Source organism: Sphaeramia orbicularis, chromosome 24, assembly GCF_902148855.1.
Source record: "Sphaeramia orbicularis chromosome 24, fSphaOr1.1, whole genome shotgun sequence".
Taxonomy (NCBI): domain Eukaryota; kingdom Metazoa; phylum Chordata; class Actinopteri; order Kurtiformes; family Apogonidae; genus Sphaeramia; species Sphaeramia orbicularis.
In genome coordinates this window covers 30204262-30228228 of record NC_043979.1, presented here as the reverse complement: position 1 = coordinate 30228228, position 23967 = coordinate 30204262, and the positions used below count along the sequence as shown (strand labels likewise).

The following is a 23967-nucleotide window of genomic DNA, read 5'->3' as shown; positions in this document are numbered from 1 at the left end:
TAATTTTGTGTGTCACCTGTAGTCTGCCACAAATTACACAGAATATGACACTGATCATTTACTCAGTTTTCTTCAATTATGTGTCTTTATTTTCTTTCCAAAGCTACTGTGACTGTAGTGGACATTGACAGTGGCTCTGAGGAAAAAATAATGGCTGTATCTCTGGGATCAGCCACTGGTCTCAACCTCAAAGAAAACCAGAAGATCTATTTTGGAGGCCTACCGACTATTGGAAACTATAGGTAACCACTTCAAGTTTTAACAAAATGGTTATTTTCTAAAGAAGCTACATGTAGTATTCTATTGGATTGGAGAGGTATGAACTCAATATTTTTCATCAAGTGTTAGGTGGCTTTATGTGACCACTAGAGGGAGTAGTGAGTCACTCTGTCTCCCATGGTGAGTAAAAACTAACACCACGGGCACTTGACCAAAGCATCAGAAATGGAGAAAATGGGGTGAGAACTGATAAGAAAAAAACATGGATTCAAAGTAAGTGATTAAGTGAAAAAGGGTAGAAGCACTAGACACAGCTCTAAATGAAAAGAATAGTGTTTGATGCTGAAATGGCAGCATTTCGTCTACATGGATTAGTTTGTCCATGAGGCTCATAAAGGTATAAATTTGCTAAGTGTTTACCATTTTTTGATCCACGGTTCAGACTAAACTGTAACAGTTCTGACCTTGTTTGGACAATTCCAAACAGATCTTTAGTTCAGCTACTGACACCACAAACCATTCAGAAAACTGAGGTGATTTGTGGTTTTACTGCATGGAGGTTATAGTAAGACAAACTGTTTTAGTTATTTTAAACCAGCTGTTCATTTATTGATTTTTAATAGAAAACTTGATGATACCATAATACAGATGTGTGTAAACAATGAGCTTTGTACTTTATTCAGTGACTGATACAGTCTGTGGATACCTAGCTTGGATTTGTTGGTGGTTTTGTTAGTCCAAAGTGTGTTCTGGTATGTAACTTCTCCTGCATTTGAGAGTTTGGAATATAAATACATTATAACCCCTTTAAGATTAAGATGATTGTATATAAAGGTAACACCTTTAACAGTTTAATAGTTTTCCTTTTTGTAAAACTACCTCTGTTACAAATACCCATACTTTAAAACAATAGTTGCTTTTCCATTGATCCTCAAATTGCGCGAATATAACTTGCTCATAAAAATGTATCTAATGGGAAAAACGACAATTTTGCCAAAACTCTTGTTTTTCAATTAAAAGTTTTTGCTCTGGGAAGAGGTGGTTTTTCGGGCATAACGCATTTGGTAGATCACGCAAAACTGCAATGGAAAGACTTTTTTCCGCAACTAGGGTCATGTGAATAAAAAAACGGATGGTGACAGATGTTATAACAAGCGAAGAAGAAGAGTTTTTAAAGAAACATGGTGCGGCATGTGTGGACACACCAGGAAACCCAAATATTTTTTAATTTAGCACAGGATAGAGGTGTAATATATAATAATAATGAATATATCTGTAAATCAGCATGATATTTACATTCATCGCCATGTTTATAGAATGACTTCTCGTCTCATCTCATGATAATAAATAAACAAATCATCACATTTGTGTTTTAATGGAAAAACCGACAATGCGCACTCCTGGTTTTTCCACATTTAGTAAATATCGGTAAAGTTTTACACATGTGTCCAATGGAAAAGCGACTAATGATACTGAGGCTTTTTCTTATATATAACATATGTATAAAAAGAATATAATATATGTATAATAGCCTCTTCTGAACTAATTATTAGTCGTTTTGTACCTTGAATCAATCAGTGAAACATTGTCTTATCAGCTAGTTGGGTAGAAAAGAAACACCATTAGCTGAAGATATTTGTGAGGATTTGCTAATGTTTCATTATGTTTTATTTTAACAGCATGACTGCCAGGTAAATACATAAATTAAATAAATCTCACAGTATATATCACAGTAAATGTCCTCTGCATGAGGCTAGTCACGCTGATGCTGCAGTGATGAACACCCCTAGATATAAGTGTATTTGTCGGCTGGTCCCTGAACTCCTGCTTCTCCACATGGCGGCTGAAAATGCCTTTCTCTGTCTTTTATTAATCTGAATATGAAGGTTTGTCTCTACAGCAATAATTTTCTGACATCTATGACTCTGAATTCTAGGCATTATAGTGGTAACATTCAATTCAATTGTGTTTTTGCTGTTAATGTAAACGTCGCAACCAATCTCTAAGCAGTCTGCAATTGTCAGTTTTTGCTGAGCTACAAAAACAAAACTTTAGCAACTTCAGCAATAATAAGAGGTTACATTATATAGGAAACAGCAAAGCATATGTTCATTAAGATTATCTGGGAGCAGACATTCCCTTTTGTTTATACTGTGACTCTGACTTGGCCAATGCCTTATGCTACATAAAACCGAAATATGTTGAGAAAAGATTAATATTGAAAAAAAAAAAAAACAGTAAATAATGTAGACAAACCTCATATTCAGATTCTTTTCACTGATCCCCAGACATCACTCTGCTTCAGATGCAGTTGCTTCACTGCTGCAGAAAATCATCATAATGCAAGTTACATAAAAATGCTAGGAGCACTGCCATATATATGTATACTATACTTTCTCTACTAAAATATATTGGAGCTGTCTTTCTAATTAAATGTTATAATTTCTTTAAAGGCCTGAGGTCACTCTGAAGCGGTATGCAGGCTGCCTCCGGGAGATTGAAGTTTCCAGAACTCCATATAATCTCCTCAGCAGCTCAGATTATACAGGAGTCACTAAAGGATGTAATGTAGAGGTAAGACATTCCACTTAATTTTTCATTTTATTTTTCTTTATTTAGTCAGGATGTGTCATTGACATCATCCATATGCGAGAGACCTGAGTAACATTATTTAGTAAGACTTTGACACATATAAAATACATATATTAAACATGTACGAAAAAATATGGAAGAACTGAATCTGTAAACTTTAAATTTGTGTCACTGCAAAAACTTTTAGAAGTATTTTTATTTAGGAATCCATGGCCCTGTCCATGGTGCTGAAGCATGTCCTTACCTTGCTGTCCATTGTGCTGAAGAATCTACATATTGAATCAACAGCCCCATGTGTGGTTTTCTGAATGAACCTTGCCTCTTTTTTTATGGTAATTTCAATGAAAACACAAATTTGGTATTTCTCCAAAATCTAAGGTAAGGCTGATGTATTCGTATAGCACAATTCATACACAGGGCATATAAGCTTAGAAAAATACCTGATTATAATAGCTCTAGTGTCTACATATTTACCTGCACCTTCAAAACATTGTTTTTAGATCCAGGTTTGCAGGAATAGAGACTCGGATCACTTATCTTCTCTCAAGATCAAGCGAAAACATCAGTGTCAAAAATTAACGTTTCACTCATTATTTCTCAAATAGGCTCATTTTTTAGTTTAAGAAATCTGTTTATTTTATGGAACTGTTTACAAAATTTCAGTGTCACTTGTAGAAAAAAAGATGTAAAGATATAATCAATATAAAATGAAAGCTAAAAAGGACTAAAGTATTTAAATGCGCTATTAACTTTAATAATATTTTTTTCTTGCTTGTATAAGTGATATTTTAAGTCTGTGAATCTGTAGGAACTAATTATTCAACAGTGCAAGAACATAGAATGGTTATGTACAATCCAATTATTTGTCAAATATGCTCTGCTATTAGCTGTATATGCCACTTCAGTTGTAATATGTATGTTAAATAAAAGTTTATTAGCATATTTGTAGTGTTTTAGTTCCAGCAAAGTCTTTTTATTCTGATACTGAACAAAGTGACAAACTGCTGTCCCTGTGCCACAACGTATTTGTGTTCACAAAAACTTATCATTTAGACATTTTTATCCAATATTTATCACAGCATGTTTTGTACATTTGCGTAAGGTGAAAAAAAAAGATGTTCCCTGTGTCAGGCAGCAGTAACTGAAGTATTTTTACCCTTAAAGTTTTATTTCTGTAAATTGTAACGTGTCATGTGAAAGTACTTACTGAGACATATTCATACATGTATTAAACATGGAGACAAGTTTTTTAGTTTTCAACTCAGAGCTTATTAAACATGAAATGTGTCCCTGTGTCACCGCTCGATCTGGTTCAGTTCCATATCACTCAATAAACAACTGCAACCACATTTTGGGTTGTGACCCTAAGATTCAACAAGGCCCTTTTTGATGTTAATGTTTTAAATGACAAATAACTAAAATAACAAAAAAATGTTTCCAGACCGAATAAGGGGAACAAACATATTAAATTCACACAAACCCAGTATTTTCAATTCAGAAATCAATATGTGGTGGAATAACACAACTTTGACTCCACCAGTTCTGCTTTTTACCAACTTAGACACAAAAATTAAATTATCTTGACTTTGTTTGATGGTCTGTAATCATCTGTCATTTCCATTATCCTTTTGATCACAGTACAGACTTTGTGAATAGGCTAGTGATTTAGAATAATGTCTTTGTGACAGCGCAGATTAATTGTATATAATGACCTGCCGATAAATGGTGCGGTATTGTTTTCATTGGCTCATGTTATATTGGAGTTAGACACATGCAATGACCTTCTACACTACAATATTAATATATGGCTAACATTTTGTATAATTTAACATATTCTACTGAGCATTTCTGCTGCAATATCAATTGTTTATTGTGTGTGCATGTCAGAATGTGAATAGTAAGTGTAATATTAATATGTAACACAAATGTGAATTTTTAAAAGGCTCCCACAAGTGTAAACTCTCTGCAACCTTTTGCCCTGGTTCACTCATCCATCACCCACCCTTTCTTCCTTTTCCACTCAAGGATGTCACTTGTTTTAATTTGACATTCACCTCCCGTTTTTATATAAATCATGTAGGATTATTCAGATTATAAAATCGTCTTTGTGGAAGCACAAAAAGAAAAAGGGAGCCAAAAAAAAAAACAAAACCTGGAAGGTCAAGAATGTAATGACTATTTTAAATCATGTTTTGACTTATTCTTTGTCAGTCTATTTACTTACTGGTAAATACAACTCTAATATAAAGACTTAAGTTGCCCTTCATTCATTTGTTTTTCTCCATGTTATTTCTACACTCGCATTGAGTCTGTAATTACGTTTTCCAGTCCATAGAAGGTCTCCATATTATTTCTATGCACTCATTCACCAAACACGTAGCCACCTTGTGAAGTGTAGAAAAGAGTGTATGAAGGTTTACAAAGACCCAGGGTTGAGTGTGTAGAATGAAGGTCTTCCTGTTCCTCTTATATCTTTTCTATCAGCAGCTCTGCTGTGTTACAGTGATGAGACTTTGTGTGTGTCTTTTCACTCCACAGCCACAGTAAGGGCAAGTAGATGATAGCACATTTGAATGTTTTGTAAAACCCTCTAAAGGCCTCAGTGAGATGAAACCTTGACTTGACTAGAACCCCCGGTTTTTCATTTCCATCATTTTATTTTCCCATATAAAGCTAATTTGTGTTATACATAATAACCAGATTTATTCACTGATGTGTTTTAAATCTCTAAGTTACAAATGTTCCTCTGTAATTCTTGTTTTCATAGAACCTGTACACTGTCAGTTTCTCAAAGCCTGGATATATGGAGCTGAGAGGCCTGTCGCTGGCGGTCGAGACAGAGATCAGCCTTTCATTTAGCACTCTGGCTGACACCGGGACCATCCTGCTGGCAGTAGGAGGGTCTACACCCATCAGTCAGCAGGTTTGTGTGTATATTTATTCAGGTTAAATGCTACAAACTCATCTGCTTGATTCTCTGACTACATACATGTTCATCTTGTAGTTACTAGTATCAGTCAAAGCAGCGGTTCCCAACCTTTTTTGGCTTGTGACCCCATTTTAACTTCACAAATTTCTGGCGACCCCAGACATTCAAAACAGAGACTTTTTTTTTTTTTGCTGAAATTAATTTGTTTATGATCATGTAATAGTTTGCTATACTATGTTGCAAATAAACGTTAATATTAGACGACATTTAGTTTATATAATGTATATATCAGAGTAGAGACTGCGATCTGGTAGGATCGGCGATTCTACCAGTAGAAACTCCGATCGTAGTCTCTACCAGTAGAAACTCCGATCAGAGTCTCTACTGGTAGAAACTCCAGTCCTGCCAGTAGAAACTCTGATCGGGTTGGGTTAGGGTTAGGGTTAGGGTCAGAGACTCTGATCGGAGTTTCTACTGGTAGAGACTACGATCGGAGTCTCTACTGGTAGAATCGCCGATCCTACCAGATCGCAGTCTCTACCCTGACATATATTATTATGGACGGAGGTAGAAAAGCCAGGTGTAGATTACTGCACAAAGTGAGAATTTTATTTTCCTTGGTCAGGATATGAACAGTCAGTCCAGCTTGGATTTACAAGGCTGACAATTAATACTGAACAAACAAGAACTCAAACTATGAATTATGAAAGAGCTGCACAATGGACATTTGAAAGATAAACAGTACCACAGTGCTTCAGTTTCAGCTTCGCAGTTTGTCATGTTCTTTTTGTATTGGGATTGTCTCTGTCAACTCACCATATATTTTTTATTTGTAAGTTGTTGTTTTTTTTTTATTTTTATCAATTACTGAAATTTCAGGCGACCCCATTTGAGCTATTATCTTATGAGCTATTTTTGTTATTAGCATTATATTTGTCCAAACAAATGTATCTTTAGTTGTACCAGGCATTAAAATGAGCAAGAAATTGAAGAACACAAGGGGTGGTCTAATAATTTATTTCTGTCTGTAATTTGATATAACAGTAGAAGGTTCTTATTTACCATGTGATCCTGGATGTTTTTAAAGTAAAGTTTTTGATGCAAGACTTTTACATGTAGTGAATTGTTTTCATAGTATGGTTTTGGTACTTTTGGTACTCTTAGTAAAGTAAGTAAAAAATCTGAATACTTCTTCCACCACTGACTCTGACACCCTGAACTGCAGGCTGTGCATCAACTATTCTTCTTTGAGAAACATCACATATCAACCATCTTCTAGAAAATATTCAAAATTCATGGAGTCAAAAATGCAGCATTTATCAATTTATTCACCCGTTTCTTTCTCCCTGAAACTCTCACCGATACAGGCCCGCAACACAAACTTCTTCAGCTCCAAGAGGAAACGCAGACAGTCAGGAGAGGTGAGTTCAAAACACCCACACACTCGTACGCGCCCAAACACTGCACCCTTTTCCCTAAGTGAATCACTTTTTCATAAGTGCATATTAATGAGATTTGCATTTGTTGGCAACTTTGCTAACTGGATTGTCTTTTATCCAAAATGCACAAACACAACACTGTTCATTCACAGCTGCACAAAAACACAACTACACATAATTCCTGTTAGTATCTGTATCCTGTAGTAGCTATTTTAGCTTTTAGCTGACCACGCAAACACACTAAGTGAATGAAGTTTCCATAAGTGCATATTAATAAGATTTGAGTTTGTTGGCAACTATGCTAATTAGATTGTGTTATGGCCAAAAACATACACGCACACACATGGATATGTTTTAATTCACCATCCTTTAAGTACCAGAGCTTCTCTCTTTCTGCCTAATAACTGCTAAATAAATAAATCTATTATTTTATGTCTGCCGAGAACACCACATTTATTGTTTAAATGTTGTGTTCATGCATATATTCAGATTGTGAGGCATGCACAGCGTTGGTGTGCATTTGTGTTTTTGCATAATTTGTATCAGTGTGTGTGTGAATGTCATTTAGGCTGAGAGTTGCTCTCCTGAATGCACAATATACGGTGTAGACATGTTTGTGTGTGAGTGTGTGCATGTGTGTGTGAGAGCGAGGACAGAGGGTTACCTCCAGCTTATCCATCATCACTGGTTGTTGGGCGCATAAATCTATTTTTACTAACTACGCTGGCAGGCAGGGCGTGTGTGCATGCGTGTGTGTGTGCGCGTGTGTTCGCAGAAAGGTTAAGCGAGGTTAAAAACACCATCAACTCAACTTGGCCCTGACTAATGGATGTTAGAGAGGGACAGAGACGGAGGGGGAGAGAAGGGGACAGGAGACAAAGGATGGAGGGAGATTTAGAGGTGAAAGAAAGGATAGAGCGAAAGAGTGGAGCGGGAAAGAGAAATAATAATAAGGGCATGGGAGAAGAGTATGGAGAGAGGAGAGGAAAAAACAAGAGAGGGGAAGTTGATAAAACACTGAAGGTAAAGAATATCGAGAGAGGGAATAAAGTGAGGAGGAAAATGGATAAAATTGAGATGTGATTAAAGAAGAATTCTCTTAGAAAAAAAGGTATGAGTAAGAGAAAAGAGGGAGGAAAGCCACCTAATAGAAGCTCTAGACCAGGGGTCACCAACCCTGGTCCTCGAGATCTTCTATCCTGCATGTTTTAGATGTTTCCCTCTTCCAGTCCACCTGACGGATCGTTATCAGGCTTCTGCAGAGCTCGATGTTAGGCTTATCATTTGAATCAGGTGTGTTGGAAGAGGGATACATCTAAAACATGCAGGATAGTAGATCTGAAGGACCAGGGTTGGTGACCCCTGCTTTAGACGTAACAGTAACATGTTCAGGTTCTGACATTCAAAAGAAACACACAAATCACTCAGGAAGTAGCAAGTTATAACTTATTATTTTCCTCTTTAGCATAAATTCACCCATTATCGTTCATAGCAGAGTAATGTTTAACTCTTTCAGTGCCACGGGCTGATCAGATCAGCTTTGGAGAACACGCCACATTTGTGTACAAACAAACCATCCACCCCCATTTCTTTCTCACATTTCAATGACGTTCTTTCTGTGTCCCCCTTTTGAGACCAATCAGACGGGAATTTGAGGTCACGCGACCGAATAATATTTTTATATCTTTTTAATGTTTCTTATTCTCCGGTGTTTCATCAGAGGGAGCCCTCCATGCCGGGGGGCGGCTGTGGACTCCGGGGGCTGTGGCACCTTCTCTCACTGGGGTCCGCTCCTTTCTGGTGGGTGGGGGTCCCAGTTGGCCCTCTCCCACTAGTTGGGATGCGGGGCTGTGTTGCTGGTGCCTGGTCGCCGGGGTTGGCGGCTGCCTCCTGGTGCGGATGGCTCCCTGAGACAGCGCCTCCTAAATTGATGTTTTACTTTTACTTATACATTTTTGTTCTGGTCTACCCGTGCTCAGTCAGTCTTCTTAAGTATGTGTGAGCTTGTGGGTTTGCATGTATATGTGTGTGTGTGTGTGTGTGTGTGTGTGTGTGTGTGTGTGCGGGTGAGTGGGTGGGTGTGGGTGGGGGGCGGTACTGATTTTTAAACTGATATGTAAAGCACTTTGTGCTACAGTTTTTAATGTATGAAAAGTGCTATATAAATAAAGATTATTATTATTATTATTATTATTATGAATTATGCAAATTACGATCAATAATGAATCGGCTGCGTCCGGTTCGTTTTGAATCTAATTAGCAATCGGTCGGACGTTACCGAGCGGTTTCTTGCAGGATTCTTCAAATATTATAAAAACGACGCGAAATACTGAAAAACGGCCAAAATCTGTGGCACTTTTAAGGCTTATTAGCCCCTTAACTGTCTGGCACTGAAAGAGTTAAGTAACCATGCACATTCCAATATCCAATAGGATGGATGCTAGGACAGGACAAATGGCCTCTAAGGATTGTTTTTGCTGTGTTATATCTCCACCATAAGATTTCATCAGACTTTTTAAAAATGAATTCATCCAACATTTATGCAAAACACAGGATTATGTAAAAAATTCAACCTTTTACTGATGTTTATTTTACTGTATTGACTAATCTCAGCACTAAGACACTATTAATGTTACATGTAAAGCCACTGGAGCCAAAGTCAAGTGGAAAAATGTCAAAAATTTGACAGGAGTAGAGTTGTATCCAGATTGTATCTGACAGAATGTGATCAGTGATTGGTAATTACAGCTGTCAGTCACATATTCAAACTCCCTACCTGGCTTAAAATGTCTGCGATTAGCCATAAATCTGCATCACAGAGTAGATTTCTAGTCTTATGTCCTCTCAGGCCACTTTCATTACAATATTTATAGAAGTAATTATACATGTTTAGCCCAGTGGCACTAAATAAACTATCAAGCACTGCAGCTTTAAATCATTAAATCTTACATCTATATCAATGTGCATCAAATAAACCATTATTATGGCATTAGAATATCCTATGAGAAGTCCTATGAAAGTCCAAAAGCTTAAATAAAGACACAAATATGAATGTATATAGACCTTACAACATTAACATTATTCTCCTCACATTGGGTCCCCTTTTACTTTTGACCTTGAAAATAATATACTTCAATGTATATATTTACTATGATTCAGAAGGGTATTAATAAAAATATTGCTTCTTCAGTTTCTCTGGGGTTGAGCCTTCTTATAGTTTGAGATTTAATGCATTATTTGGTTCCTTGTGAACGTTCTACAAGCAAACAATAAAAACAAAATCCAGAATTATTGTAGGATGTGTTCCTTCATGTGTAGATGTACAGATGTTGGACTTCAGACAACATTTATGTTCATTGTCATTTAATCTATTGCTTCATTTCTCAATTCATCGATTAGTTGGTTTCACCAGAAAATGGTGAAAAATGTGAAGTTTTTTTCCCAAAACCTAAGATGATGTCCTCATACATCTCCCACAACCCAAACATACTAACTTTACTGTCACAGAGGATTGAAGAAACCAGAAAATATTGAAATTTCAGAAAGTGGAATGACAGAATTTTACATGTATTTCCTTTAAGAGTGGACGTCTATTTCTGGCAACAGGTGTGTGGGAAGAGGGTGCAGTACTGTTTCAATTAAAATTCAGGATATTCCTGCACACTGTAGGGCTTGGAATAGTGAAGATATTTTATTTCACCTCTATATCTTCATCAGCAAAGAGCTTGACTGTAATGGTCACCTTAAATACAGTGGCCTTAGGAAAGGTGAAGTTAAAAGGATGCATCAGTTTTGCACAATTCACAATGTCTATAAACACAATTACAGTTTTCTTGGAAAAATAATAAGAAGAAACCTCATGTGAATGTACATACAGTATGCATCACTGAAAAGGTTATGAATAGCAGGGCTAAGAGCTTCTGATTTACATCCCAATAGACAATTAAATCTTTATTTCTGCTTAAGTATTTAAACTGATGGATTGGGTTCATTTAGTAGCTGAGAATCCTTAATTTACTGTGAAAATGGATCAGTGCATACGTAGATCCTTACACATGTTGAAGCGCCACAGTCTGCTGCGTGTCTTCATGGTTCTGTACCTGTCTGCATGTATCTGTGCACATTCCCCTCAGTGTATAAACCTATGTGTACGTGTGAGTTCATTTGTGACAGTCCGCCTTTGTCTTCGTGTGCGACATGCGTCTGCATTCGCGCACCTGTTTGTGTGTCTGTGTGTGTCTCTGTGTGCGAGACAGCGCAGCGAGAGGCATGTTGTAGCTACATCTCAGTTCAATTTGTCCCCGACCTCAAATTGAAATTCCATTTTCAGGTGGTAAATTGTCTCTCACTTCGCCCTCTGGCACACAGTGAATTAAAATTCAAATTAGCCTGACCCTGCACCACTGCTCTCCAGCACCTCTCTGTCTGTCTCCCCATCTCTATCTCTCTCCTCTGTTTTGCTCTCTGCCCTCTCATCTCTTCCCCCTATTATCCTCTCCTCTCTGTTCCTCTCATCTCTTGTTATCCTTTCCTCCCTGCTCTCCTCTTCGCTCCTATCTCACTTTATTTTCCCCCAATTTCTCTCTCTGTACTCTCACATCCCCCCTACTCATAACCCCTTTCCCCTTTGCCTTTTCTTTGCTCTTTAATCCTCCGTCCATCCTCTCTGCTATATGTGTTTTATTATCTCCCCCACAAACATCTAATGAACGGCATCTGAGCACTGATTTTAAATGTTTGTGGCCTTCATTTCATTAATCGCGGAATTTGGTTCTTTCTTTCAATTTAGTACAATTCATAAATAGTTGTATTTTTTTTTACATACAATACAAGGATATATATATATATATATATATATATATATATATATATATATATACATCTGTTAGTATGTCTGTCCTTCCATCTGTCACTTATTTCTGGAACTTACCTGGAAAACTATTCAATATTTTTTCATCATATGTTGAAGTGGTGTCCTTAACTAGTCTGTCTGTCATCCTTTCACATTCTGTACGTATTTACAGTCACGGAAAAAATTATTAGACCATCAAAAGTTGTCAAAAACAATGGTTATGCAATCAAGTACTAACTCCTGTTTGTATCATGTGACTAAAACAGACAGAAAAGAAAACGTGGAATGCTTAAAAGCACTGTTTTTGGCAGTACAATGCCATAGCTATTGATGGAAGAACTGAAGTGATTTTGGTTATTAACAAGAAAACATGGAAAATGGATAGATATCAGCTCTGAAATTAAACTCTTATGAGCTATTTTTGTTGTTATCATTATATTTGTCCAAACAAATGTACCTTTAGTTGTACCAGGCATTAAAATCAACAAGAAATTGAACAAAACAAGGGTAGTCTAATAATTTTTTCCACAACTGTACACTGTTTACTAATTCAAGGTAGCATTATTTTTTTTAAAAAATACTATTCTTTGACTTTGTGGGGATCCAATATAATGCCATCCTCATAATACTGAGGAATGGATCTGTTTTATTTTGTAGAAGGGTCCATGCCTTTCTATAAAATATGTGTTTTATTGCCGTCATCACATTTAAAATGCAATATCCCTAGAAGAGTCAAAAAGACAAAAAGTAACAACATTTGATTTTAAAAAAAGACAAAACAAAAAAACCAAACAAGAGCATTGAAATTGCCCAACAGGACAGGGGTGTCAAACTCAAATACACAGTGGGCCAAAATTAAGTCAAGGGCCAGACTGGTTCAGTGTTTATAGAAAACTAATTGCACATATTGAACCTGGAACTAACGAAGCCTGTAAGTGTATTGTCCATAAAACAGCATTAATCATTAAATAAATGAAATAAAAAAATAAACAAAATCAGTTGCATTCATTTCTTGTGGCTCTATCTGCAGTAATTTCAAGTGAAAACATTTTTCTACAAGCAAACAGCCAAAAAATAATTGTATTCAAAGAAAAATCAAGAAAAATGCAAAAATTAAACTGCATTGAAAACTGAAGCTGCATTAAAGCTCAGTTTGTTCCTCTGTGATGTTCACTAGCCTGAGTGATATGAAAAAGACCTATAGCATAGGACCTTATCTCAGGAAAAAAATGTACAGTCAGTGGCCAGAGACAAATAATCTTTTGATTTTGCTTGAAGTATGTTATCATAATAAAGATAAAAAATAATGTTACCAATCAAGAAAGTTGCATTTTGAACCACTTCAGAATTAGAGCTGATGTTTGTGGCCTCCAACCTGACTGTGTCATCCAGAGTCTCTAGTTGTTGCTTTTTCTTTATGCTTTTCTCTCCACTCTTTCCAACCAGCTGAGGCAGATGGCCATCTTTCCGGTTGTTAAGTCTGACATCACGGTGCTGTAAAACTCACTTCCATGTCCAAATAATCAAAATTGCGGCGTCTGTGTGCTCATTTACTATAACGTCTGTCCATAGTGAAGCATCAGTTCAGGGTTAGAACGGCCAACTTCATTTAATTACATGAAATATCGTAATTAGTGCAATTTTCCGTACGTGTCTTAGGCTCTTGGTCCTTTTGCAGCAGTGCATTGCTTTACTTTGTGCACAGCTGAGTTAGAAATAAATCCATAGTTTATTCACCTTCTCCTGAACTTGACACACAGATAAAAGGTTGACGAATGAGCCTATTCTACAACAGGGGGTTAATTAAGGTTAGTTAGCTGACATGCTACCTTTAGCTAGCATTAATACACTTTTCTCCTTCGATAAAGGATTAAAAAAATACAACAGAAATTAATTTAATTGAATAATAATTCTAGCTACAGTTATAAATGCAAGATAATATACAGTTATGCAGAAAAAAAAAAGAAAAGGTAATGTGAATAAGGCAGGAATACAATTTTGAATGGAAAAAAAAAAAAAACAGAATAAAGTTGAATTAAAATGTAATATAGAGCAACACAAGACTAACTCAATAGTTCAAAATAAGAATGAAAGCAAAAAAAAAAAGGAAACTAATTGCCTCATTTGCCCTGTAACATCTCCTCCTTGTCTTAATTTCACTCATCAAAATAATTGGTGCTATTGCTTAGCATTTTCTTGTACTTCTCACTTCTCACATTTTATATTGTAAATGTAATCTAGAAAGTCTAATCTCAGCATCCTGTATTTATCTAGGTGGGTCCCATTGTGATATCCAACATGTCTTCTTCCATAAAATCCAGGACAAAATGTCTAAAAAGAGTTTCACATAGAAAAGCAACATAAAAAGATAATAAAAATGAAGAATTTAAGAATTATAAAGTAGTAAATAGACTATATCAGTGATTAGTATCTAAAACTGGAATTATGTTTTGCAGTTCATTCCATGCTCATGTTGCATAAATAACATTTTTACTGAGTCTGAGTTCAACCCTTGGAACATTTAGAGTGACTTTTAACCATGAAGAGTTAAATACTTATTCTTTAAAGTGTCTTCTTCTCTCTCCTTAATTTCTCTGAACACTTCCATGTTCCTTTCATCCTTTCTTTTCTGTGTGTAAAGACTAGATTGGATGTACACACCTCTATGGCTTATAAAGGTTTATCTCCACCTGTTGCAGCCCTACCTCTCTGTGATGCTCAACAAAGGCTCCCTGGAGGTTTTACTGTTTTCTGGCAGCCACAGTCCACGTCGTGTCGTCAGACGACCAGACCAAGGCGTCCTCAATGACGGCAGAGAGCACTCACTGCGCATAGAGAGGCTACCTGGCAGGTTTGTGTCCTACCTGTGCATATTTTACAGTTTTATGCAAATAAAACTTAACATGCACTGAGGTAGTGCTTTAAACATACAGTTTTATTGATTTATTTATTAGTTTACTTATTTATAAGATTACTATATTCAGAGCTATACATATGTTTGTATATTTAGAGCTTTATAAATGTATATATTTATTTTGTTCTTTTTCTGTTGTATTGATAATTTCCTTTGTGCTACTTGTTATTATACTTCAATGGAGCGACTGTAACAACCAATAATTTCCCCCTGGGATTAATAAAGTATTCTGATTCTGATTGGTAGGGACAGAGCACATGAATGAACATCTGTATTGAACAAAATCAGATATAAATATGCCAGATTATAGTGAAAATACTAATTTTCATCTGCAGTCCCAATAAAAGTAAAATAAAAGTAAAGATAGCTTAAACCTATTAAGACCAGATGTAATAAATATGTGGTTTTTAGACTGTGTGAGATGTGAATTTTTACTTTAAAGACCAAAAAGAGATTTTTGTAAGTCTTAGCTTTTAAATAAATGGTGTTACATTTGTGTAATTGTGCATTTAAGACCCATTTATTTTACATTTGTCAGTTTTTACCTGTAAGACTGAGTGCATGTTTGAGCATTTTTACTGTAAACTCTGTTAAATGTATTGAACATTTTAGATTCAAGTTTCAAGACATGTTTTTCGAATAATGTGTTGGTTTTAGAATGTTTTTAAAGGGTTCCTTAGGTTGTAATGGGTTAATAAAAATGCAGATAACTTAACACAGACTTTATAAACTAAGTAAGAGGGATAAAAACATATCACCAAACTGTGGCAAAGTAAACCCCAAAAAGGACAGTCTTTGGATTTAAAGACAGGTTGGTCACAGGAGGCTTTATTTGAGTCCCCAAATTAATTTGCATTTGAAACATTTCAGCAAGAAGCATGTTTTAAAAGTATAATTATGTTTACGGGTGTCTACAGGTTCTAGATATGGTAGTTTTTCTGCTGTTGTGTATTTGTCTATACTGTACAACATTTATCCAGCAGTCACCGCCAAAGCATTTTGGCCATAGCAACGTGATTGTAAGGCTATTGTGTTTCAAAATTTCTAATATCTCCCAAAAATACTGGTCCTATCAACTTGCCGTTTTTGCTAGTCTCTTCTTTAACCAAAATAGATAAGTATGCCAAACTGAAGCAGTCAGCTCTTTCCGAATTTTGTGTGAATCCCAGGAGACACACACACACACAGAGGCCACTTGGCATTTATACTATAGATATGGACTCTAGTATATTAATACTGAACAAAAAAACACATTTACCTGCTTGTAAATGCATTTATGTGGTCTCATCTGTAAAGTATTTAGTGTAACATCATGCATAAAACAATGAGATTTGACTAAATGTATTTCTCTTTGAATGATTATTGAAGTATTCTAAAGAAGGTATGGAAACATCAGTGAAATAGTTTTTAATTTATGCACTAATTCACTCGTCTCATAATAGAATAATATCTGTGGTGAACTGGGTCTCATTAGTTTATCATGTAAGAAATAGATATAGAAAACACTGCTCTACATAAATGTATAACCTGTGTTTTTGTGTTTTACCAGATCTTTTGCAGTTCAGGTCGATGAGGAACCCAAGAGAGAAGCAGGGCTTCCCAATGATCAGCCAATGAGCTTGCAGCGTATCTTCCTCGGTGGTATTCCCGCAGAAGTAGAGCAGACGTCCAACAGAGTCAACGTGCCTTTCCAGGGATGTATATGGAACCTGATGTTCAACGCCATGTATGTAACATCCACTACATATGTGCAACACAATCACGACAAATATAAACTCATTTTGCACTGGTCTATGTCTTTCAATTTAGTACAGGGCATAAATTAGTTGTGGTTTCATTTTATGTAATTCAGGCATATATAGCCATTAGCATGTCTGTCCTTCCATCTGTCACGCTTTTATTTCTGGACCTTATCTGGAAAATTATTGAATATTTTTTCATCAAATTTGCTACATTTGTCATATGTTGAAGTGATGTCCTGAACTAGTCTGTCTGTTGTCCTTTCACCTTCTGTATATATGCTGCTGACTAATTCAAGGTGGCATTTTTTTAAGTAACCCTCTTTGACTTTGTGGGGATCCAATATAACACCATCCTCGTTATATTGAGAGACTTGTTTTATTTTATTTTGTAGAAAGGCCCATGCCTTTCTATAAAGTATATGTGTTTGATGGCCCTCATTACATTTAAAATGCAATATCCCTGGAATAATCAGTCACAAAGTCACAAAACTGGATACAAATAGAGCTCTGAAGTCAACCCATGGGACCTTATTTCAGGAAAAAAACTGTCAACAATAAAAGTACGGTCAGTGGAGAGAGACAAGTAATCATTTGATTTTGCTTGAATTATGCCATCATAATAAGAAAGTGTTACAAGATTTAAACCTTACAAGTCAAGAAGTTTTCCGTTTGAACCATCGGACTGATAATGCGTAAAAACATAGACTACACTCCTGAACGTTGAGGAAGTGTGCAAGTGCAAAGGTCATTGTAATGTCTCTCTCCATGCTTTCTGGACTGCTGAGGAAGCCTCAACATGATCAGACTTGTTGTGATTTTTACCTCTCCTAATACATTTTCTGAAATATTCTGAGGTAATGGCCATTTTGGTGTCGGTAATGCATATCGCGTGTAACCAGAGGTTACCACTGAGCTTTTTTACACTGAATCAGATGTTTCTTTATCATCATTAACACAAACTTTGATGTCCTCAACTTGGAAAATTATCTTTTTAATTAGCAAACAAAGGGTGTCGCAATTAAAATGGAGCAAAAGTGTATTTGTCTTTGGCCACTATTCATATATTTTCTGAATTTAGGTCCCGTGGGGTACTGCCTATATAACTTCCAAATGAACTCATTGCATTTAGGGCCAAAGGACATCATTGTTTAAATGTCAGACACATTTTTCACCATAACTACTAGTGACTGAGCAAACAGCCCAGACAGATAATGATGCAGGAATAGTGGATGTATCTAATCGAACATAGGATTGTTGATATGTATTTGTTGTTTGTCCCTTTTTTGTTTTGAGGAAAGCCATTGTTTATGTCACATATTGTTTAAGCCTTTTTATTTCCATCATATTTGCACTGTGGTGTATTATAACCGCAATGTAAATGAAACAGGAAAACAAAAAACTGTTTTTACCTAGAGGTCTATTTTGCTTCAGTCTAGTGATATTTTAATTTATATTTCAGTTATTGCTTTTTACAATTAACTTTTTGATTTTTACTGCTTGTCTTAGTTTTTGTCAATCAAAATAACCTTAATTTAAAGTAAAAGTATAGCAAATAGAAACGTTATTAACTTTGTGCTGCAGAACAGTTGGATTTGCTGTGTTAAGCAAATGTAGGAGGTTCTAGGGTAATTTTTTTTCTTAGTCATATGTATTGAGTCGTCAGCTTTCCCCTTCATGTTTTCTCACTTTCAGTGTCTGAATCAGATCCAAACCCAAACTAATGATGCTGTGACCCCAGGCCACTGCTGCTGCCGAAGATCTGATAGCAATGCAAATTGAATCCGATTTTCTATTAAAATGCTGTCAAACACTGTATTTTGATATGATGAAATAAAAAAAAAGACTTTAGAATAACTTGTACTCTGTTTTTGAGAGAGGGTTTGATTGATTCGAAGTGTATTATAGCTCTGACTTCACAAGATAAATAAGATGGTAAAAATTCAGCGTCAGCGATTGAATGGAAATGTATTTCAACCTCTGTGTTAAAACACTGACACAGGCAAAACTGACCAGTTCACTTTTTCACTTTTGTGTCGACTGAAAATGCTCTTCTTATGCCTGTTTTATCAAAGCTGTACTTCACTGTTTTTATGTTTGGCCCATTATGTTTTCTGGCAGTGGTAAATGGCTAATTCTGACCTCATACACTATTAAGTTAAAGCACGGTTAATATGATTGCAGGAGGTCATGATGATGATGGTGATAATGATAAAGCCTGCATCTCTCTCTGCCTGAACAGCAGTAATAGAGCTGTCCAACATTATAAACCTACTCATAACTCAAATTACACCCCTCTCATCTCTGTGTGTTTATGTTTATGTCTGTTTGTCTAAGTCTCACCCCATTTCAACCCCTCTACTTCTAAGCTATAACTTCTATTTAACATACACCTGTCTGTCTGTCTGTCCTTGGGTTCAATTTATGAGGTTGTTTTAATAAGGAAGCGTTGGTAAACCTGCGCTGGTATTTTCTATAACATATTTACTTTTCATGGGACTCAAAAAAGATAATAACAATTGGATCTTCATTAGTGTCTGTATAAAAGTGTGATTTAGAATGAATATTAATTTTACTTGAAATCTGAAGGCACATTTTACTTCCATTTTTCAGCTTCAATAAATGTTTTTTTTTTTTTTTTTTGCCATTAACATTACAGTCCAGATCTTGAACATATATGGCACTGAAACTGTCATGTTGAAATGTGGTGTTTTTCTTATTTGCAGGTGCAGACAGAAATGCATATACAGGGTGTATCAAAAAACTGTACATATTGAAAAATTATCCCCAGTTCCGCATTTGATAATTTTTGGAATTGTCTTTTATGGACGTGGAGAGTTAGGGTTAACCCTAGCCCTAACTTGGTCTGTCCTCAGTGACATTTTCAGGCCTAAACAAGTTGAATTGACTTTGAAATGCAGGAACAGCTGCCATGGGTAAAGAAATGAAATTGGCATGGTGGCCAAAGTGTTAATGCTGTAACCTGGCAATTTTGTGGAAAACCAAATGGATGCCCATTGTCCCCTCCCATGACCTTTGATTAGATTGAAATCCCACTGCTACTTTGCGCAAACCAGTTTTAACTTGGACTGCGCAATTTGCCCCTGCTCGCTCATGCATGAAAACCTGGGTCTGTAAATTTGGACAAATATCCACCAATCCCCTACCTACCGACATCCATAAAAGAAAATTCCAAAAATTATCAAATGCAGAACTGGGGGTAATTTTTCAAAATTTATAGCTTTTTTTTTTAATATATGCCCTGGAGATAGACATGCAGAGAAATAGATTTGATTGCAGTCCCTAGCCGGGTCGAGATTAATAACTTCTAAGATCTGAGAATAAAAAACACTGAACTACTTATGCACATGACTGAAGCTCAACTACTAATACATTCAAAACCAGTGCAAAATCAGACCATTTTCAGTGCAAAATCATTCAGTTTTACATTTTACTGTAGCTCTAATGCTCAGTAAATTTACATTTCATTGTCTTGTCCACATCTCAGTCTCTCAGATTTCTCCCAGCCTGTGTCCTTTGAGAACGCTGAAATCGGCCAATGTCCCAACCTCGCCCCTGCACCACCTCCACTTCCTCCTCTTCTGCCGGAGGAGCCCGAGAAGGAAAAGGAGGAGCTAAAGCCTGACAGACCCCCACCGACCCCAGCTCCTGTTACTCCAGAGCCTGCTGTTGTACGTCTTTCATACATTACCTTCACCCACACAAACCTACATAAGCCCGCCTTTCATTATTTTATACAATATCAAAATTAAATGTGAGAATATAAGTGAACACATTGATATTAATACATGATGCATGGTGCATATTCATTCATTTCATTTATTTGTTTATTTCGAGCATTTACAGAATACATGCAAGTTCAAAAATTCCAAAATCATTCATTTACACTCGAAAAGGAGTGGAAGAAGAAAAACTTAACTTATATATATAGATAAAGATACAGCGTTAACCCTTTTGTGATGTTCAGATTTTTGTTATTTAGCCAGTGTTCATAGGTATGGTGGTCCCGCTGCATTTGTGGGTTTTTAATTCAATATAATCAAACAATTTTAAGTTAAAATACTCGACAGATGTTTACTTCATCCCAATTACAAGCAACATCAAAAGCATATATGTTTAATTTTTACCTTTTGCCTTTGCTAGATCGCACTTATAAATTAAAGTGCTACTTGTTTGTAGTTAATTTTTTTTTTTTTTTTTTTAAATGCAATGTAATATAATCAAGATATGTACGGAAGAGGATTAGGGCCAGTGGAAAAAAAAAAAAAATGAAGGTCCAATATATTTTTTTTATTATTATTCTGAGAAAAAAAAAACGTCTGAATTCTGGCTTTTTTCTCAAAAATCTGCCTTTTTTTCTCAGGATAATAATAAAAAAATATTTTGGACCTTAATTTAAATTTTTTTTTTTCCGGTAGTCCTAATCCTCTTCTGTAAGATATGAGGAAAAAATTCATTAAAAAAATAATTTCTCATCATTTTTTCTTTTAATAAAAAATGAAAACAGGTTCCACAGACCCAAACACCATGCAAGGGTTAAAAGAAGTACTTACGCAGAAGCAGATTCAGACTCCACACCATATCGGATTCTCTGCCTCATGCATACACACACCTATTTCTGTGTGATAAAATGCAGCCACAGCCTCGCTGTGTTAGCTTAGTGCTTCATCACACAGCAGTTGCACAGCCCATTAACTTTTTTTTATAGTCCCTTTAGCCTTGAGCCACTAAACTCCACCTCTGGCAGCCCGTCATACAGTATGAAGCCACGATGCTACGCTAGGCTAACTGTGCATGCCATTTATACTTTATGAGCCCACAGCAGCCAAAGCACTCTCAGCTAACATTTAGCCTCTATGCTAAGAGCCTGACTGTGAATCACACACTTACAATAGTTGCTGTATATTTCAGATATTTAATATATTACAGGTGTTCCAGCAGTCATAGGTTATCAGTTACCCAGTTAGCTGCTAAACTATGTCTCTAGAAGAACATTGATCATGAAGAGCAAAGCCACGGCGCTATGCCAGTTTAGCTATAATTCTGTGGTTTGTTGCTTTATGAGCTGTAAGTTCATTTTCTTTATGATATAGGCTGCAGGCTGTGAGAAGCCATAGTTCTTCAAGTCTACATTTAACTGAGATGGAAAGTATGACGTTCACTGTATTTCAGACAGTAATTGTTTTCATAAGTCACGCTTTGTGCATTAGATGTTTTGTTATGGTAGCTGAGTTTGTTCATTTCTAAAATGGCTGTTTGTTACGGCTGCAACAGATTATAGTTGACAACTGAATGTCTCAATTGACTTCAGAGGTAATGGAGAGGATATTTTCCAAAAAGATTTAAGTGTTTGACGGACATCACCTTTACTTTACCATCATCTCTTAAGTCTAAAGATGATAAAAAACCGGAGTCCTCCTGGGTTTCTCTCCCACACTGGCCTTCATTCTGAAGTGTACTTTTGCTATGGGGAGTTTTCTTTGATCTCTAAAAAAGCTGAAGCATAATAGTGAGTTACATTTTGATATTTATAGATACTTTTATATCTCCAAAGGGCGATATAAAGGGGCATATCCTCTCCCTTGTTAAAGTGAGAAACATGAGAAATCCTGCCTGAAAATCAGTCCACTACATAAAAGTTAAAGGTCTATTTAATCATTACTTTAGATATATAAAAACAGCAACAGTTGTGGGAAGAGATGGAAGATCACTGGGTTTAACACAAGGATTAGAATTAGAAATATCACACTTATAGTTAAGGTGTTCTGTGACAATGCCCTTTGGGAGGTGTTCATGTGTGTTGGTGGGTGGTGTGGGAGTATGGAGCTACTCCCAAAGTGTTGAAGTCATTCATGAGGTATTAACATGTTCTCCCTGAGGAGTTTCCTGTTGGTTTTTTCAGGCGTTCACCAGTGGCTTTGAGAATATGCTCTGACAATAGTTATATTGGAGTGTAACCTCACTACCTTACCATGGGAGGCTGTTTGTGACCAATGACAGACATTTCAGATTTGTTTGCTTTATGTTTAAGTGTTTCTGTAATAGTTAATGCGTGTATATTTCAGGCTGTTTCTAAAACCCAGTTCAAACCAAAAAGTCACAAAGAAATAGAACAGTTTTAGAACTCTGCAGCTGAAGTGTTGCCAAGGATTCATCTTGTCAAACTGCCAGTGGCTGTAGTTCATTTGTTACCACCAAGTCTGGCATTATTATCAGTTGTTTTCCTGGTAAATTCTTCGTCGATACACCATGATTTCTTGGCTCATTAAAACTTCTTTAAACAACAGAACATCTTCAAGAATAGACAGAAGAATTTCTCAACCCTATATTTTTACCATTTCATCAATACTAGAAATGCACTTGTAGTATATAACACACTATCACTGTTTATATTTTAAGAAGCTACTATGTATATCCAGCTACGCTTGAGAGGCCATTAGTGAAAATGGAAATGCACAGAGTTGTTAATATGGAAAATATATAGGTTTTAGATTTTAGAAAAAGCAGTTGCACGTTTTCATCTCATGTAGTAATAAATCCTTGGTCTGAAATGGGCTTCAGATTTCGGCCACCCCCAGTGAAGTGCTATGTGCTATACAAGTCATAGTATAGAATGCTGTCCAATTGTTAGTGGCAAAGACGGTTTAAAGGTTGATGTCATACCCATGTTAGCTAAAGGACCAAAAACATTTAAATAATCATGACAAAACCTGCAACAATGCTTTCTGGGAGGTGGTCATGGATGTTTGATGGTAGAAAATATGGGAAAAGTATTAGAATTATACTAAATACTCTGTTTAAGGTAATTGATAAAGGTTGGAGAGGGATTTTCAGATGGTCACCAAATGCCTCAAGAGGCTATAATGTGTAGTTTTATACCAGTTTGCATATATGTGACTATAGTAAAGAATATGGTGTGAATTTGACTTTAGTATAGAATGACATTAAATACAATGTGATTTATTGAAAATCTCCAAATGTTAAAAAGAGATATTTTTATTAAGATTATAAGGGATAAGCCTTTTTTTCTAGCAGAGTATGGACACTACAAGCACTTGGTCATTTGGCAGAGCTCAGGTTTTATTGATATACAGCAATTTGGTTTGTTTTTGTTTGTTTTTTATCTGTAGTGTACAATGTTATTCAATATGTAATTCTGTTGGGAAAAGATTTTGCCAAGATCAAGAGGTTATCTCTGGCTGAAAAACAGTCTTAACCTGCTCTTGAAAAGGTTTAACATGTCACCATCACAACTTATTTTG

At 36.0% G+C, this 23967-nt stretch overlaps 1 protein-coding gene across 7 annotated transcripts in view; it reads left to right on the top strand.

Moving 5' to 3' along the window:
- The window catches only part of lama2 (laminin, alpha 2), a 400339-nt gene that overhangs the window by 354317 nt on the left and 22055 nt on the right, over positions 1 to 23967 (top strand). For 4 of the 7 annotated variants that reach the window (XM_030128898.1, XM_030128893.1, XM_030128897.1 and 1 more), the window contains 8 exons: positions 104 to 242; positions 1899 to 1910; positions 2673 to 2793; positions 5579 to 5734; positions 7108 to 7161; positions 14731 to 14882; positions 16495 to 16671; positions 20193 to 20376. In XM_030128898.1, the coding sequence (XP_029984758.1) occupies positions 104 to 242; positions 1899 to 1910; positions 2673 to 2793; positions 5579 to 5734; positions 7108 to 7161; positions 14731 to 14882; positions 16495 to 16671; positions 20193 to 20376 (995 nt within the window). The remainder of the gene's footprint in view (positions 1 to 103; positions 243 to 1898; positions 1911 to 2672; positions 2794 to 5578; positions 5735 to 7107; positions 7162 to 14730; positions 14883 to 16494; positions 16672 to 20192; positions 20377 to 23967) is intronic. The other 3 variants (XM_030128899.1, XM_030128896.1, XM_030128894.1) reach the window with 1 other exon arrangement.